Source organism: Mauremys mutica, chromosome 1 (assembly GCF_020497125.1).
Source record: "Mauremys mutica isolate MM-2020 ecotype Southern chromosome 1, ASM2049712v1, whole genome shotgun sequence".
Lineage (NCBI taxonomy): Eukaryota > Metazoa > Chordata > Testudines > Geoemydidae > Mauremys > Mauremys mutica.
In genome coordinates, this window is record NC_059072.1 from 313522554 (window position 1) to 313541412 (window position 18859).

Here is an 18859-nt window from a genome sequence, read left to right on the forward strand (position 1 = left end):
ACCCGAACAGGGGTTTAGTCAACTTAACGAGCAAGATTTACTATTGAGTTTCCTTTACTGCTCAGGGATATGATTTCACTTTCACAGCAGAAAAGAGATTATATCATTTACATAACAAGGTAATAAATAATTGGTTACTGTACTTACAAACTTACTGCTTTATGTGCAGGTGATAAAAACTACATTCTGATGTTGCTAGTCTGACTTAATTCCAGAAAAATCGGAGAATCGAGAGATAAGGGTTGAAATTGCATCCTTATGTGTCGTCGTCCCTGCACCCAATATGCCTAAGTAATAGATGGGTTGGCCTGATGTATGAATAAGCTAGGCAGAGCTTGGCAAGTTATAAAACACTAGTGCTTCAGAGACAACTTAGAAAAAATATTTGTCAACCATATTAATGCTTTAAGTGCCTTCCAGTACCTCTTTCTCCTCTTTTAACTTCAGAAAAACTTATCAATATAGTAAAACTCAGTGTAGTCTAATTATACACTTTTTTTTAACTGGAGGACAAGGTAGACTGCCTGACTGCCAACAAAATTATTCTGCTTTATTAGCTGTCTCTCTATTAATGTACTCTGTTTGCTTCCTTTTTCTTTTCCTTTCTTGAGTTTAGGTTTCCCTCTATTCTTTTCTTTCTTTTTCTTCTCTTTAACTTTAGGTTTGGTATTTCCCTTTTTCTTTTTGGCTTTAGACTCATCTTTCTTTTTCTTCCCTTACATCTGAGGCTTGACCTTTTTTCCCCCTCCTTGGGCCAGATCCTTGACTGATGTAATTGATGTTGCATCTGAGGTTTAGGAACATAGGAATATAAAAACATAGGGATTGCCATGCTGGATCAGACCAGAGGTCCAGTATTCTGTGTCTGACCATTGCTAGCTCCAGATGCTTCACAAAAAGGTATAAGAACCCCACAATAAGTAGATGTGAGATAATTTTCCCTCTACACTAAGTCTCATCCTGACCTCTAATAGTTAGAGATTTGCTTAAGTCATGACACTTGAGGTTTAATATCTCTTCTAAAATGTTTAAGAAACCAGTCCTTTCCCTTAATCTTCTCTTTTGAGCTTAATCTTGGCCCCTTTCTCCTCCATCTTCGACCTTATTCTGTTTGAATTTTTTCCCCTGGTTTTCCAAATTCTCTAACTCACGATTCCTCTGAGTGGTTGATTCAAAGAGTCGTGATCAGTGTCATCAGCTAGTGTAGAAGAAGGTCTGTATAGTCCAGTTTTGTCAATGACTGTCTTCAAACATTCTAGTGAGGTGGACTTTTAAAACCCAAAGTGGGAATAAATCTGTGCTGGACAACTCTAATTTGCATTCTGGAATGAGCTAACTTTGCTTTCATTTACCACAAGTCCTCTTATCTTTGCAGCTTGCAGATTCCTTAATTGTGCTGCTGAATCCTCTGCTGAGCTATTATAATTTTCAGCAAGATGCTTTTTACTGGACTGGTGGCAAAGGTGCTGAAACTTTGTCTTCATCTTGCCCACAATCAGACACTAGCTGTATAGTGATGTTCATTGTCAATCTCACCTCTTTCTCTTGTTCTTTTCTTTTCTTTTGTGCAACACCTACCCCTACTTTGGAGGTCTTCACAGTGCTGGACAGTGTACCCTTCTCAGATTTGTTGCAGTCTTCACCTTCGTATGTCAGGATCATTTTCAAGAAATGAGGGGACATCCTATCCCCACCTGTCTCCAAGTTCTTTTTTCAGAATTGCTCAAGTTTTCTGCTTTTGTTTCTTTGTGAGCTTTTTGTTGAACCTCATTTTATTACAGTTTGCATCCTTCTGTTTCCCTGTCTTGCTCTGTGGTAGTTACTCAGATTTCCTAATAAAATGTGTGTCACATAGATTTTTCAGTGTTTCATATACCATTCTTTATATCTTGACCTAAGTCCAATATGTCCTATGCCTCTTCCCCCATATTGTATATGAAAGAGATGTACTTGGTATTTATTGGCATAATTGACAAGTCCTTATGCAACATGAAACTGCTCAACACAGTTTATGCATTTTGGCTATACTGATTATAATCAGTGAAATTAATGCTTTCTATAGGAATTATACTAGTGTCAAAACACAATAGTACAAGAATGTTGAGTTGGATGGCAACAACCTTCAGATTGGCTAAACAATCATGAGGGGTTTTGTTTTTTTATTTTCAAATATTTTGGTTCTCTTTATTTTTCTTCTACTTTTTGAGCCTCTAGCAGACATATTTTCTAGATTTTCTCTGTAGCCACAAAGGCCAGAAACTGACTTTTTTATTTTTTATTTTCCCCAATGAAAACTGAGATTTGCATGATTCAGGCCCTGGGGCTTAAGGAAAAATACCTAATAAAATGAAACATAGGATAAAATTATGAGAGTTGGCAATGCTGGCATTATGGGAAATATTGTCTCCATTGCCCTGGGAAATAACTTCTGTTCCTTTAAGAACACTCTGCTTTTATTAATTTTTTTCTTCTTTCTGTTGTTGCTGTCCCTGCTAGACAGCTTGATTTTTCTCACTGTTTTTGCAGACTCTGTCCTCTCCTTTTCTGTTTCCGTGGGATCTAGGCTTCCTTGATGGAGCTGCTCTGCTTTTGGCCTGTGGTCCAGTTCTTCTGCAAAGCAACCTTTTATTTTTCTCACCCTGCCTGACACTCTTCATTGAACTGGGGTTTCTCCTGCCCTCTTGGCCATTCTCAATCACTTTTTAATATTTTTTCTCTCTTTTAGCTCCCTGCTGGTAATACAGTCTGATTTAGTGGCTGCCCGAGAGCTTGAGAATGGAGAAAATAAACCCTCTCCTCACTTCAGAGGAGTTTCACTTACTTTCTCTTCCTCTCTTCATTCCTTTCCTTTTGTTTTCCCCTCCCTGGAGGCAGGGCCGGCTCCAGACCCCAGCGCGCCAAGCCGGTCTGCCGGTCGCTGGGAGGGCGGCAGGCGGCTCCGGTGGACCTCCTGCAGGCATGCCTGCGGAGGGTCCGCTGGTCCAGCGGCTCTGGTGGACCTCCCGCAGGCATGCCTGCAGATGCTCCACCGGAGCCGTGGGACCAGTGGACCCTCCGCAGGCACGTCTGCATTAGGTCCACCGGAGCCACGGGACCGGCGACTGCCAGAGTGCCCCCCGCGGCATGCCGCCCTGCTTGGGGCGGCGAAATTCCTAGAGCCGCCCCTGCCTGGAGGTGGCATCCAGCCAGCTCTGGCACCATGTCATGTTATGGTGTAGGAAGGAACACAGAGAGAGGCGTGGGTGATTGCAACAGAGTTAAATACTTTTAGTGATAACTGGGAAGTGACATAGATTGTCTCCAGTGCAGTAAGACAATAATGTTAACTCATCAGATGCCTTTGAGCATAATAGTGTGTCATATTTTCTGCTGGGGGACCCCAGTATTAACATCAGGAAGTAGAAAACCTAGAATACTTGACACATTCTAAAAGGGAGTGAGGTCTCTGAAGTTAATGTTTTCAAAGATTTCTGAGAGGTGGAAACAGATCCCTTTAATGCATTGTATATATGCTGGGTAGATAGATACATTATGGGAAATAATTTCATCTTTAATTCTAAGTATCCATATCATTTTAGATTTAATTGAGATTGTGGATATGTTTTTGAATGTAGGTTATTTGTAATTATAATAAATGGCAGCAAGAATTGTACCCAGCACAGTGACAGCTGAATATGCTGGTATGCAGCAGGTTTGCAATGTAAGTGCTAAGGAAACAGGTTGGCAGTGCTGGAAATGTCACAGAAGCAGCATGCTTGGCTACAGGAGAGGAATGGGTTGCTTAATATTTTCCTCAATCCACAACTTTCAGCTCCGTTAGCTGACACACTGAGCAGTGTTGACCAGCTCTGAATGGGAGGCATGCCCAGCCTTCTGTACCTGGGAGGAATGACACCACAACACAAGGCCTTTGTAGGTAGGAAGGACCTCTGTGGGGCCCTCACAAAGTGGCACAGTGCTGCTATTCATTTTCCAGAAAGATTATTAAGCGGTGCTGTCTGTGTACAACAGGAAGTTGTTAATGTGCCATGATTATTCTGTTCCAGGGAGGAGACCTTTTTGATGCCATTACCTCCACTAACAAATACACAGAGCGGGATGCCAGTGGGATGCTGTACAATCTGGCCAGTGCCATCAAATACCTCCATAGCTTGAACATTGTTCACAGGGATATCAAACCTGAGAATCTACTGGTAAGTGAAAGCTCTACTTCCTGTATTGTTACTGCTAACTTGGGAGTGCATGAAAGTGTACCTGTGCTCTCAGTGAAATAGTCTGTCATTAGCCTTTTAACTTACTTTCTCTCACATACTAATCTTTTCACCATCAAAAGATCTTTAAAACCAAACAGCAGACACAAAAAATATAGACGTGTCAGGCTCCTAGAAGTTAAACAGTCTATGTCTTTAGCTAGTCTTTGTCGTAGGACACTAGTGCAGGATTAGTCCATACAGTGAATTTTTGAGTGTGTTTTCAGTCTAACTACAAATATTTCATGCAATAGGGCTATAGGCACTTCCCTTGGAATAACTACTTTGCACCTTTACATAGTACCAAGCTACCCAACCCCCTACACAGGAGATTAGTAGCAATATTTCAGTTTACAGACATACAAACTGAGATTACATCATCTGCCCCAAAGCATGTAGTGTTTCAGTGGCAGATCCAGGAATAGAACCCCGAAGTCTGTCTCTTGACTGCTCTAACCATGAAACAGTCTAATAGATCTTTCTGTTAGAACACCTTCCTTGTTAGACAGTCTAAACCTTCCTTTTTCTAATTTAATGTCATTGATTTTCTTCTGAGGGCCAGTCCAACTCCCATTGAAGTCACTGAAAAAACACCTTAAACAAATCCTCTCTCTCCTTGGGGTCTACATATTTCTTGACAGTTATTGCGTCCACTGTCATCTTTAGTTCAGTCTTTGCCAGCAAATTAATCTCTCCAGTCCCTTAATCATTTTTGTGTTTGCTCTCTGAATTTATTCTAACTTGCTGAGAATGTTCAGTATCAAGGCCCTCATAACTGTCTGTGTGTTTTAAGGCAATAACATAATTTAGATGGTAAAGAACATAAGTTCTCAGCTGTGCACTGTCTGCCATCATCTTCTGTGTTCAATGTTGTTTGGCAATGGAAAGTTGTTATGGGAAAGTTGGTTAAGGTAAATCTTAACACCCTGGCAGAGAATTGGGTTTGTACAATTCAGAACTCCATGGTGACAGCTGTCTGTATTCTTGGCTTCGTTTTTCAGAAAATGCCAAAACCATGTAGGCCAGGGCTCTCATTAGACATGAACATATACACCCCTATAGCAGTCTTAATGCTAGTGTTCATAGATTGCTACATGCATAAGTTATAGCAATCACATGTCAGGATTCATAAATACCGTGACTTGGAATGTGCAGGAAGATTTCATGGAAAAAGATCTACCATGCTTTTGTATTCAAACTTCTTAAATTCCTAAAGTTTGACAGCAGTAGCCTGAAGCATTTTTAATGTCTTTCTGCCTCCACCCTCATTATTTCCTTGTTGGTAATACCCACTGGCCTATCGTGAGTAATCATGTTGTTCTTCACTTTATTCAAATTGTTTGAGTGTATTTTCCAGTCCAGAGAACACAAAGGTCATATGCTGCTGTTGATACTAAACAATGGCTAGAAGGCACTAAACTTTTCACAAAGACCGTAACTTTCAAAACAAGCACTTGCATATTAAAACTACTTCAGCTCCACTGATGTAAAAGAAAAGAACTATAAAAGGGTATGGGGGCACTTCCATAGAACTTGTCAGGTATATGGGGGAGCACAGGAGACATGTGTTCCCTTTGGTACTTGGTATGATAAATTAGGCAGCACTCATCTGATAAATATAAAGGATCTGATTCTCATTTACACTAAGGCCCCTTGACTCTGCTCTGACATTGTAATTGGGTATTGGTGTACATGGACGTCAGGTCTCTTGATGTCAATATGTACCAACAAACTAATGTGTTGTCTCAGCACTTAACTCCACATATATCACAAAACATAGAATAGTAGGGATGGAATGGACCTTGAGAGGTCATCTAGTCCAGCCCCCTACACTGAGGCTTTACCAAGTGTATCTAGACCATCCCTGTCTGATGTTTTCTCCAACCTGTTCTTAAAATCCTCCAATGGTGGGGATTCCACAACTGCCCTTGGAAGCCTATTCCAGAACTTAATTATCCTTATAGTTAGAATGTTTTTCCTAATATCTAACCTAAATCTCCCTTGCTGTAGATTAAGCCCATTGCTTCTTGTTCTACTTTCAGTCAACCTGGAGCACAAATGATCATCAGCCTGTTTAAAACAGTCCTTAACATATTTGAATGACTGCTATCAGATGCCCTCTCAGCCTTCTTTTCTCAAGATTAATTATTTTAATCTTTCCTCATAGGTCTGGTTTTCTAAACCTTTTGTTTTTTTATTTTTTATTTTTTTTGCTCCGTTCTGAACTCTCTCCAATTTATTCCCATCTTTCTGAAAGTCTGGTGCCTAAAACTGGGCACACATCAACTCAGGCCTCAACAGTGCCTAGTATAGCAGAATAATTACGTGTCTTACATATAACACTCCTGTTAATGCACCCCAGAATGGTATTTCTCTTTCTCACAATGGTATCAAATGATTTGCTCTCATTCAATTTTTGATTCACTATAACTCTGACATCCTTTTCATCAGTACTACCACCTGGCCAGTTATTCCCCATTTTGTAGCGGTGCGTGTAATAGTTCCTTCCTAAGTGAAGTACTTTGCACTTGGCTTTATTGAATTTCATCCTGTTTATTTCAGACCAATTCTCCAATTTTTCAAGATCACTTTGAATCCCAGTGCTGTCCTCCAAGGAGCTTGCAACCCTTCTCGATTTGGGGTCATCCATACATTTTATAAACATATTCTCCACTCTGTTATCCAGATCAGTAGGTAAAATGTTGACTAGTATTGGACCCAGGACTGACTCCGGCAGGAACCAATTAATATGCCCTCCCAGTTTGAGAGCAGACCATTGATAACTACTCTGAATAGGGCTTTTCAAACCAGTTGTGCACCCATCTTATACAGTGGCGTAGCCAGGTTTGCTGCCGAGGAGGAGCGGCGGAGAAAAAAGGCACATGTCCTTCGGCAGCATTTCAGCAGCCCTGTGCACTGTAAGAAAGTCAGCATTTGATCCATTGACTACATTATTGCTCTGAACTTCATTTAGGCTTTGATAGAGAGGGAGATTGTGGTCTTTAGCACAGTACTCAGAGCTAAGAGTTTCTGAATTCTAATCCTGTCTCTGAGAGTAACTCTCTGTGGCCTTAGGAATGTCTTAACCTTTCTGCCTCAATCACCTGATCTGTAAAATGGGATGATATTTATTTGTCACAGGTGTACGATGAGGATTAGTTTCTTAACATTTTAAAAACACTTTGAAGTTGGTAATTTCTATACAAATGGTAAGTACTGTTATGTTTATTATCCATTTTAGCAGAAAAATCTCCATGAGCTTTCAATGTGCTTAAAGTTTGTAATGCTGTACCTATGCATCCACTCGCTCTGTTCTCTGGAGGACATGCCTTCCATGTTTTAATTGGAACATTTTTATAATTGCTGCTATTTAACACGTTTATTTTGTGAAATCCTGGGATGTTTTTATAGCCATATAATAAACCCTAGAGAACAACTTCTCTAACTGTTGCCATCTGCAGTGATCACAAGAGCAGCTTAGAAAATACTGTCTTTGTAGTAATAGGATACATATGGTGGCACACAATTATGTGTTTCTGCATTCAATTAGTGTTGTACAATTACCCAGTTTTATTGCTTAGTTAAAACAGTGAAAGCACTACATAGTGGGTAATTTGCACTAATCCCCATCTCTCTAATTGCCCTTCAGTGTTTAAATGCAGTAGAACATGTATAGCATTTGTTCTGAATGAGATGAGCATTAAATTATCATTCACATTCCTTGCGCCTTGAGTGGCAATTAAGGTACCACTGCTTCACATTAGGAGCACTTTTATAGAGAGCGCTAAATAGAGTTATAACAGGGTGGGGGGAAACTATTCTGTTCTAGCGTTACTAGAAAATCAACTGAAATAGTCTCTCAAGGAAGTAGTAGAAGCCTCATTCCTGGAAATGGACTGGACAAAACTCTAGAAAATATACCATACTGCACAATTCCGCATTGGCGGAGGAATGGATTCAATGACTTAAGAGGCCTTTTCTGTAATTAATTGCTCTGATTATATGGTTCATTCACATCACCAGTGTGACTAGTGAAATTAATCTGTAAACATGCACTAGATTAACCAAACTAGGCGAAGGCATTTTCCACAATAAAAGGCAATTGCATTAAGGATGAATACTAGTTACAGCGGCTTCAGCCACTGATCTCTAAACCACTTCTTTACATTTTCCACCAAGTGTCTATTTAAAGTTTCTAGTTGCTAGTCTTTAATTAAAACTGTGGTTGAAATTAGATTTATTGCTCCCATTTCAGCAAACACTTCATTTCAGGAACCAGATGTATTTAACAATCTGTGTTTTTAATAAAGCTGAAATTACATTTTTTAATGATCTTTATGCCTATTTTTTGCTGGCTTAATAACAGAGAAGTGTGAATCCATTTCAGATTGTTGGTCCTCTTACATAACAAGATCCAGTTTCATGCACTTATTAAAAACAATCAGAGGAACAGAGGATTTCTGTGAATGCTGAATCTCCCCTCATAATATTGAAGACCTGATATAATATGTTGTATAGCCCTACAATACAGAAGAGTGGCAAGAAGGTTTCTTAATCTTTCTATGCAAGGTTGTACAGCAAATGAAGAAAAAATTCTCTTCATAGGATGGCTAGTTACAGTTGTTTTTGATGGATCCCTAGCAAACTGTTTCAGTGGATGAGGAATGGGTGTTCTAGGAAAAACTTTTGCACTAAGTGAGCAGATGAAGAGTCTCTGTTGAGTTTACTGCACATTTCTTAAGGGAAATCTCAGAAGTTTCTTTTGCAGGAATTTGTAATTCAATGAGGCAGTGGCTGTTCAAGATGGTGGTGTACATGAGATTACGCTTGTAGACTGAACACATTTTTAAAAATGTTGTTAGATTAAACTGCACTAAATTTTACCATAAATCAACATAAAAACTGGAAGAGAGAGCCCCGATCAACTACTGCCTTAAGGGATGATTCTCTGATTAACATTTTATTTTGATAAATTTAATTATTTTATTTTGACTATTTGTTTTGATATTTGAATATTTGTCAGTGTTTAGGCATTGGGGAAGCAATGGAAATGAAATTTTCCTAGTGTGGCTGCTATCTTTATGTACTGACTGCTTTCTAGAATATAAAATCTCCTCTTGCACTGATTAAAAAGAAAACAAAAAAAATTGCAAGTATCTTTTCACTGCTGAAGAGATCATAATTTAGGGAAGGATTTTCAAGAGCACTCAGTATTGGCCTAACTCTGCTTCCATTGAAGTCAGTGAGAGTTACACCATTGACTTCAATGGAAGAAGAGTTGTGCTAACACTGATGCACTTTTGAAAATTCCACCTTTAGTGTTTTGCGAGCTCTCAAAAGTGAGCATAAGTGCTTAGTGAAGTTACATAATAGCTGAGTGTGTTGTGACCTCTCTAGTGGCTCGTCCACTGAGAGAATAAAAGCCTACCACTGCTGTCAACTAATGGAGTTACTCCTTTAGCTCAGAAGTTCAAATCCCTGTACAAGCCTCTCTTTTGTGTATTAATTTTAATAAGCTTCCATGGTTGTCAGACTCAATGGGGATTTAACCCAGGAACTTCAACAGCAAAAGCACAGGCCTCTACTATGCTACTAAGAGTCTTATGGCACCTTTATAGACTAACAGACATTTTGGAGAATGAGCGTTTTGGGTATTCACCCATGAAAGCTCATGCTCCAAAACGTCTGTAAGTCTATAAAGGTGCCACAAGACTCTTTGCTGCTTTTACAGATCCAGACTAACACGGCTACCCCTCTGATACTATGCTACTGTACTTTAGCTTTTAACAAGAGAAAGATTGTGTGCTCTTTGATGATCAGCCACTAAAGGAGGATCCAGCATACTTAGCCAGTTACACTGGGTATGTTTATTTTTTTAGAAGAGAGACTATATATTAATCAAACCCTCCTAATCACTGATTTTTTTTTTAAACGTGCGCTTATCTGTATTTTGGGAAGTGAAGGAGAGAATCTGAAAGCATACTCAACTGAAAGGAATATGTCAGGAAGTTAGCAAATTGTTCATGAGTCCATTTACATAGAGCCTTGCTGATCCTTTGGATTTTATTTCTGGTTTAGGTTTATGAACACCAAGATGGAAGCAAGTCTCTGAAGCTGGGAGACTTTGGGCTGGCAACAATAGTGGATGGACCTCTTTACACAGTCTGTGGGACCCCTACATATGTAGCTCCAGAAATCATTGCAGAAGCTGGGTAAACTTTTTGCAGTAAAGGCTCATATAAGTGTGCAAGGTGGAATATGTTCTCGCCAATGTATCAGTTATAACTCTTTTACTTTTAGGCTTTTTTCCCCCTACCTTTTATTAGGGGTTACCATGGCAGTTTTTAACTTCAACGTAGAGAGTCCTCAAATTAGCACTGAGGCAGTAACTAACCGTTTCCTTTAACCCTGGGGTAAAAGTAACAAAAAACTGCCCTCAGTGACTGCTAACTGTTGTTTTCTGTGCTCTTCCTTTGTCCTCTGCTCTACATGATAGACCCTAAGGAAAAGGACAGTAAACACCCCCTGGGGCGAGTGACCCATGGCACCTGTGCAGGCTGCCTGTCAGGAGAGGTCAAACAAGCCCTACTGTCATCCAAGCAGGGCCAGCTCTCGCTTTTTTGCGGCCCTAAGCGAAAAAAACACAAAAAACAACAAACCTGCAGGGCGGCAAAGCAAAAAAAAAAAAAAAAAAAAAGGATTTGAGGGAATGCCACCCCTTAGAATCTGCCATCCCAAGCACAAGCTTGCTCGGCTGGTGCCTGGAGCTGGCCCTGCATCCAGGCACCAGCCGAGTACACTTTATCACCTATGTTCAGACATTCTAATCCAATGTAGCTTTAAACTGTAAACACCTGCCTTGGATTTGAAAGCAGAAATTGGTGTACAGTATAGATAAAATTCAGCTCAGACCATTTCATAAGAATTTGTGCACTGACAGTTTTCTTTCAGTTGTGTACTGTAGTTCATACAGGCTTGGTATCTCTAATTATAATACTTCTAACACTTTTAGATATGGCCTGAAGGTAGACATCTGGGCAGCTGGTGTGATTACTTACATCCTGCTATGTGGCTTTCCTCCATTCCGTGGGTATGAGCTATGATCTTTTATCCAACTCTTAACAATGCACCTCTATGCTGTGAATGGTCCATGTGCCTATCCTGCACTAAGAGGTCAGCTGGGGGGAAAAAAAATCTTTGCTTGCAATGTTGGGTTATTTTTTTCCATTCTCACCTGTTAATTTATACAAACTTCATAAATCTCCATTGTGTTTCTGTAAAAACCCCAGTCTCTTCTCATTTTATTTATTTTGATGTAATCTACCTTGCAAAACAAATGCTCCCATTCCAGGCTCTGGGTGCCCTTGGCAACCATTTAAAATATATGATGAAATCAGCAGATCCCCCCAGTTACTCCCCAACACAGTAAGCGGGAAGCAGTAAAATGTAAACAAAATTTAAGTCTTCCACAGAGATTTACACTTGCAAGCAAAATTCCAGCCCCCCTCACAAATCTCCCCTCTCCATTAAAGCAAAGAAGAAGGGCTGGACCTTTCCCAGGGGCGGCTCTAGGTTTTTGGCCGCCCCAAGCAGTCATGCCCGGGAGGCGCCCCCGAGCCGCGGGAGCAGCGGACCTCCCGCGGGCATGACTGCAGAGGGTCCACTGGTCGCGCGGCTCGGCTGGACCTCCCGCAGCTGCGGGCGGTTCGCAGGTCCGGCGGCTCCGGTTGAGCTGCCGCAGGCGTGCCTGCGGGAGGTCCAGCCGAGCCGCGGGACCAGCGAACCGTCCGCAGTCATGCCTGCGGGAGGTCCACTGGAGCCGCCGGCCGAGCGTCCCCTCCGCAGTCATGCCTGCGGCAGGTCCGCTGCTCCCGGGGCTCCGGTGGACCTCCCGCAGGCATGACTGCGGCAGGTCCGCCGGCCCAGCCTGCCGCCCCCCCGGGAAAGGGCCGCCCCAGGCAGGTGCTTGCCCCGCTGGGCTCTGGAGCCGGCCCTGACCTTTCCTTAAAGGTAGGCAAGCTCAGAAACAAAGAGGGAAGTGTATTCCAAAGGTGGAGGGAGATAACAGAGGCTGCCCTACAAGTTCACTCTTCCCCCCCCACCCACCACCCCTTCTCACTTGTCGCTCCATCTCAAGTGTCCTCACAGTCCACAATGGTGGCCATGTGGCATGGGGAGAGGAACTGGTTCCAAAAGGCAAATTTAGTGATCTACAGTTAAAAGCATTTTACTTGCTTTTTAAAAGTTTATAAAAACAACCTCTGGAAATAAATTTTATGTTTTCTTTTATGTTTGTTTGCTTTACAGATGTGGAGATGACCAGGAAGTGCTTTTTGATCAGATTTTGATGGGCCAGGTGGATTTCCCATCTCCATACTGGGATAATGTTTCGGATTCTGCAAAGGTAGATTTACAAAGTTGGTTCTCTTCTGTTTTATCAAAGGTGCCCTGTACATATGTTGTGTGTGCAAAGAGAGTGTAAAACTACTGTTCTTTTGTGTCCCTATGTTTGAGAAGCTTTAGGTCTAGACTCCCCTGAAGTACATATGTGTCATCTACTACATTATTATCTGATTATCGTCTGTGTCTTAGACTGTAAGCTGACTTGGGCAGCACTTTGTTAGTATTTGTGTCTTATGCACTGTTAGGTAAAGCCGAATGAGTAAATGATTTTTCAGTTGAGTGGCTAAATCAAAAAAATCAGAAAAAATTATTTTGTTTCGGGTCGACCCAAAATGGAAATGGTTTGAGGTCAAATGAAACATTTTATTGTATCAGGTGGTTTTTACTCTTTAGTAATTAAATCTAGCTAAATTCTGAAATGAACAGTCATTTTGAAATAATATGTTGAAATAAAATATTTAAAAACTTGTTCAACATTTTTCCCTTTTAGGCAGGAGGGGCGAATCTATTTGCCAAATTCAATCTGAATTCAGATAGTTGAGATGAACCTGACACTGCATTTTTCAGAGAATAAACTATTTGTCTGAAAAATTTTGCCCAGCTCTAGTTTTAAGCATCCTGTCCACACCTATAGAACAATTTAAACTTCCAGTAACTTGGATCATAAATAGGAACGTCTTAGATTGAAAACTCCTTGGGGCAGTGACCCTGCTTTCTATGGGTTTGTACAGCAACTAGCACAATGGCGGCTGGATTCCAGTTGGCACCTTCACGGGTAATTGTATTATAATTACTAAATAATAATAATCTGAGGAAAACATGTCCCATGATTAATGACATGAAAGGATTGTCCTGATATCTCTTTCTGTCAAAGAACCAGGCTCGACATTGCTTGTAACTCCTGAATGTTGCCAAAGTATGAGACTTTGACTTGTTCTATCAATCCATTACAAGCAGTTCATTTTTTTAGTCCTCTTTTTTTAAAGCAACTTTCAAGTACAGTAAAAGCTGTTTTATCCAGCACTTCACCAACCGGAAAGCTCTATAAACTGGCATTTTTTATCTTCATTAAAAGTCCGGTTTATAGTCCAGTCGGCGCAGGGCTGGCAGGGGGTTGGGGTGCGGTGCACGGGCTCTGGGAGGGAGTTTGGGTGTGGAAGGCAGCTCAGGGAATTGGATTGGGGTGTGGGGTGGCAGATCTGCGGGGCACTCACCTCAGGCAGCTCCCACAAGTGGCGACCTGTCCTGGCTGGAAGCTACGGATCCAGCGCTCAGGGCAGGGTGGAGGCAGCGCGTAGAGCCACCTACTGTGCCTCCGCCTATGGGCAGCCGAGACAGGTTGCCGCTTGTGGGGAACCCCCCCGCCAGATCTGGCACCCCGAGCCCCCTCCTGTGCCCCAACCCCCTGCCCTGAGCTCCCTCCCAGAGTCCACGCCCAACACCCTTCCCATGCCCCAATCTCCAGCCCCGCACCCCTACCGCACCCAAACTCCCTCCCTCTTAGTTAACCAGCATTTTTCACTTACCAGCACCCCCGTGCCCCCAACATGCCGGATAAAACAGCTTTTACTGTAAGAAGGAAGAGCTTGATTTGGAGAGGAGGTGAGAGAGCTGTGAGTGCACAGTACCTTTCAGGATTAGTCCCTAACACAGTTGAACAACAGGGTTGAATTTGGCCCAAGAGTTCAAATTCCAGAGTTCCTAGGCATTCTGAGTTACAGTAACATTGGTGTTGATTGGAGTTTCATATTTGCAGTCCATTTGGGTTGGCATGTGTATCACCAATAGATTGCACCCTAACACTTTCCTTTTCTTACCTTAAGTTGGGAACACCAACACATAATCATAGGATGAATATATGCAACACAGTGCTCTCAGTATGAGCACTAATTTATTACAAAACAACGTCAGTGTTTTCATCCAGGGTGTGAGGATTGAAAATGACATATTAAATGCTGACTCTTGATTCTTCTATACCACTGTTTTGTACTATGTTGTTGGAAATAATATGGGAGGGGTAGAGGGGTGGGATTTAGTTTCCAAGCTAGTGAAATTAACGTACAGGATACAGTACTTGGAGCTGAAAGAAGCATTAAGTGTTAGTAGGAGTGTTCTAATCCCTCCCTTTGTATTGTGGCAAGCTTGATTTCATCATGCGTAAGACATCACTCATCTGTTAAGAATCAGTTCTAGTCTTCAATATCTCTAATGACAATTCCACAGCTCCTTTGGCAAGTTTGTTCCATACTTAACTACTCTGTCTAGTTAGTTTGTTCTAAAATTTTCCATCTTGATGCATAATGTCATTAGTTTCTATTCTGCTCCCATTTATTATTGAAAATAATTGATGTCTATCATTTCTGATTTCCCTCTATATTAGCATCCCATTACTGTTATCTTTTCTATAGATTGAATGCACTCACTGATGGGAGAAGAAATGCATTAAATGCTGGTAGGAAACTGAGGGGAACATAGTAAAGAGGAATTTGAAACATTAAAACAAAGGTCTTAAGAGTTAGAAATATTTTTTTGAAAATATCCACTTTGCTATTGATATTGGGAGCTAGAGAGAGCCAAATTTTAGATTAGTCTACATCATCTTTAGAGAAAATTGGCTATTTTCTAAATGGGCAACTAACCTGATTTCATGCTCCCATCTGTTTTGTACATTATTTGAGAAGTTCTTTCCTCTACAAACCGCTGACTACAAAATTAACTCAGCACTTATGGTCTTCTTGCTTTTTCAATGCATTATTTAGCTATTGATTTAGAAGTTCAATTTACAGTTCAGCAGTTGATAGTTTTTTTTAAAATAACCTTAGTATAGTTCCACCCTGTATAATTCTCTCACTCACTGAACACTGTGCTTTACTAGAATCAATTGAAGATCACTTTACTGAATTAAATCTTTTGTTTTTCTTCATAAAAATGTGCTCTAAATGGGTTCTTATCTTCCATTTCACAGGAACTTATCACCATGATGCTTCAGGTAGATGTAGATCAGCGATTCTCAGCCTTGCAAGTTCTCGAACATCCGTGGGTTAATGTAAGTAATTTCAGGACTGCAGATTCTTGTTTTAGTCTTGTAATCTTTTAACTGTTTTCCATCAAATACTTTAAATGCCTCTTTGGAGCCAACATTTTCTAAAACAGACACAAGTAATGACCAACTTACTGTGTGGTTTCACTGAAAGTGAAAGTGCTTTGTTACTATACAATTAAATATTTTTGTGCACAATGCTCTGCACTCCCTTCCCCCTATATCTTGGGCCACATTTTCAACACAGCTCCTTAATTGTACCTGCAAACTTTGTCAATTTCCCAAAGGTCAATTTGCAGCTTCAGTGACACATTTTGTGCACGTAAATCAAATGGGCTCACAAGTCTTGCAATCACAGTTAAGGGGTCTTGAAATATAGTCCATGTTTTAAAGCTGGATGATTTAGCATTAAGTTCAAAATCTTTACAATCAAATATTAACGTCCAAATTTGAACTATAAACATGTTTATGTGCAGTCATATCAGTTTAATCTGATTCGGGTGAAATTTTCATTTTTATCTTTAGATCAATGCTCATTTGTTCTGAACATGCCATAAAATTGATTAACAAAGAGGTGGCATATGGATCAATCTGATATAGATTAAGAAGGCCTGGGCCTGTCTATGCTTTAATGTTGGGACGGGGCACTTTTTAATATTAATTATTTAACACTATTTAATATTTTTCAAAATATTTGAATAAAAATGTAAAGAAAAGGGGGGTGGGGGAAGAATCCAGATTCCAGTTTAAAAATGAAAATATATGAAAACAAAATGAGTAGAAGAAAAAAATATCTGAATTTGCATATTGCAAGTACCAGAGTGGAATTCCTTCCTAGCACATTTGTGTGACTCAGAACTTTCCCCTAGTATCCAAAAAGATCTCTCAGACACTTAAAGGGAATGTAGTTCCAAAAAGGAATATTTGTAATTCAAATATACAGACTAAATAACATTTAAAAATAAGAAGGTGTCCAAATAGTTTACTATATTCCTTACTTGAAAATGGTGTGTAAAGTACCTACAGAGTAGATCCTCAAGTACTTCTAGCTGAACAGCAGAATGGAGGATAGAAGCAGTTTTTAATTGTAAATACTTCTGAACTGCACAGCCCCTTTGTCGTGTAACGCTTATAGACATCGAGTGCAATATATAATGAGACAATTTAGCATTTTTGTGGTCACTTTAAGGCAGAAGATTTTGTTGTTGCTGGTGGTATTTTGTTTCCTTCTTGAAGGATATATTCTTATCACAGAATGTTTATATCCCAATTTTAAATAATTTTTGTTCGGAACTGAAATTATTATTTATCTCTGGGGTGAGAGGGAACTGTAGGATGAGGGATAAGGTAGAGATAGAAAGTGGGACTTACTAAGCAGAATTGCTGCCTGTTAGGGGGCTTATTCCTTCACCCTCTCACTTTCCTGGTCCTTCTCACATGAACAGAGAGCAACAATACCCGAAGTCCAAAGGCGCAAACAATTCAATGTTTATTGGGGAGAACTTCCAGCAAGCATGATTCCAGTTTCCTTCTTCAGTGTCCCCCTTCCCAGCTCTGACACCACAGAGCCTTGCCTGTGTCCCTGTTTCTGTTCCCATCCCCTGTTCCTATTCCCCCTTTAGCAAAACATGATCCCAATTCCCGCACCCCATCCCCAGTCCCTGTTCCCATCCCCCCTTACTTCCTGATTGGCTGCAGACTATATAGTAAAACTTGAGTTTTGCTTAGCTATACCTTAACTAATTTTAATGAAATTTAACTAACCAATCCTAACATATTGTAACATGGTTATTTAACCAATTATATTCCACCACCTTAACTGGTTTACACCCAACAAAATTAATTATACAGCAGACAGAAACAATCACAGAACCAGACAGAGATTATACTGACAGACAATAGGGAAGTGGAGACTACAGTGATAGAACAATACAGAAATGAGGATTTCACAACTACATCTATACAGACATAAGGGTTCTCCAGCTGTGTCTATTGATAAGTGAGTTCTTACCAGACAGAAAACTATCAAACTAAATTTTCTTTTACGTGTTCTAGGCTCTTCCCTTTCTCTGGAGGTGATAGGAATATCAGGACAACATTGTATTCCTAACAACCCAATAGCACCTTATTTCAATGTGACTAGTTTGGAATGTGAGGATGTGACCATACATTTCCCAGTTTATGGCTGGCCTCTGCTGCTTAGCTGAAGAACCAGGCCTCAGACTGTCACAGTAAGAGAAGGTCATTACACAGACAGTGATTTTTTATTCTTTCTTTTATACCTCTATAACTAGCTAAGTGATAAGAATACACCTAAATTCTTAAAGTATAGGCCTTTGCAGACAGGCCTGAATATCTATATCCTAACACTGCCTCGTGGCCAGCTTCTTCAATGGTGTAAATTGGTATAGCTCCACTGAATTTAATGGAGCTCCGTTGATTTAACACCACTGGAGGATCTGGAACCTGAAAGCTTTTTTCCCTCCTTTTAGTTAAATTGCACTCTGATGCATTTCAGTAAACAGTTTCAGCAAGCTGCATGAAATATCAGAGGTATTACTTTCGTTAGTGCAAAGCTCCTCAAACTGTGGGTGGTGCCCACCTGGGGGGCACGCTTCCAGGTATGCTCTGGCCCTAGCCCCTGGCCTCTGTCCACAGCCCAGCCACGGCTCTGCACCCAGTCCTGGTTCTGGCTCTTCCCCCAGCTTTGGCCCCTGGCCACAGCCCCGACCTTGCTCCCAGCTGTGGCCCCAGTCTCAGTGTTTGTGTCCCCCCGCACCCTCCAGAACCCTGAAAAGTTTGGGGATCAGTGCTTTAGTGTTGAAAGTCATGCTATTGTTAATATTCTGCAAGCATATGACAGTGAAAACATATAGCACTCTTGTTTGTACTAGAGGAAGTATTCTATCCCAGTTCTATGGGGATTTTTGTCTCCCTAATCATTCCTTTATAGCATTCCACATTCAGAGGTCAGTAACTCATCTTCAGCTATATATTAGCCACCATTCAGAGCTAATCAGGCTAGAAATACCTTTTTCTTGGACTAATGTAAGTATTTGCTAGATAAGTTTTCTGGAGATCAGTTCAGGAAAGTTCCTCAGCACATGCCTGAGTCCACCTCTAGTTTGGCTATCACATAAGTATGTGCTGAATTTGAGGCACAAAT

At 40.7% G+C, this 18859-nt stretch overlaps 1 protein-coding gene across 9 annotated transcripts in view; it reads left to right on the forward strand.

Moving 5' to 3' along the window:
- The window catches only part of DCLK1 (doublecortin like kinase 1), a 374217-nt gene that overhangs the window by 330397 nt on the left and 24961 nt on the right, over nt 1-18859 (forward strand). For all 9 annotated transcript variants that reach the window (XM_045015788.1, XM_045015797.1, XM_045015784.1 and 6 more), the window contains 5 exons: nt 4047-4193; nt 10329-10462; nt 11263-11340; nt 12558-12654; nt 15619-15699. In XM_045015788.1, the coding sequence (XP_044871723.1) occupies nt 4047-4193; nt 10329-10462; nt 11263-11340; nt 12558-12654; nt 15619-15699 (537 nt within the window). The remainder of the gene's footprint in view (nt 1-4046; nt 4194-10328; nt 10463-11262; nt 11341-12557; nt 12655-15618; nt 15700-18859) is intronic.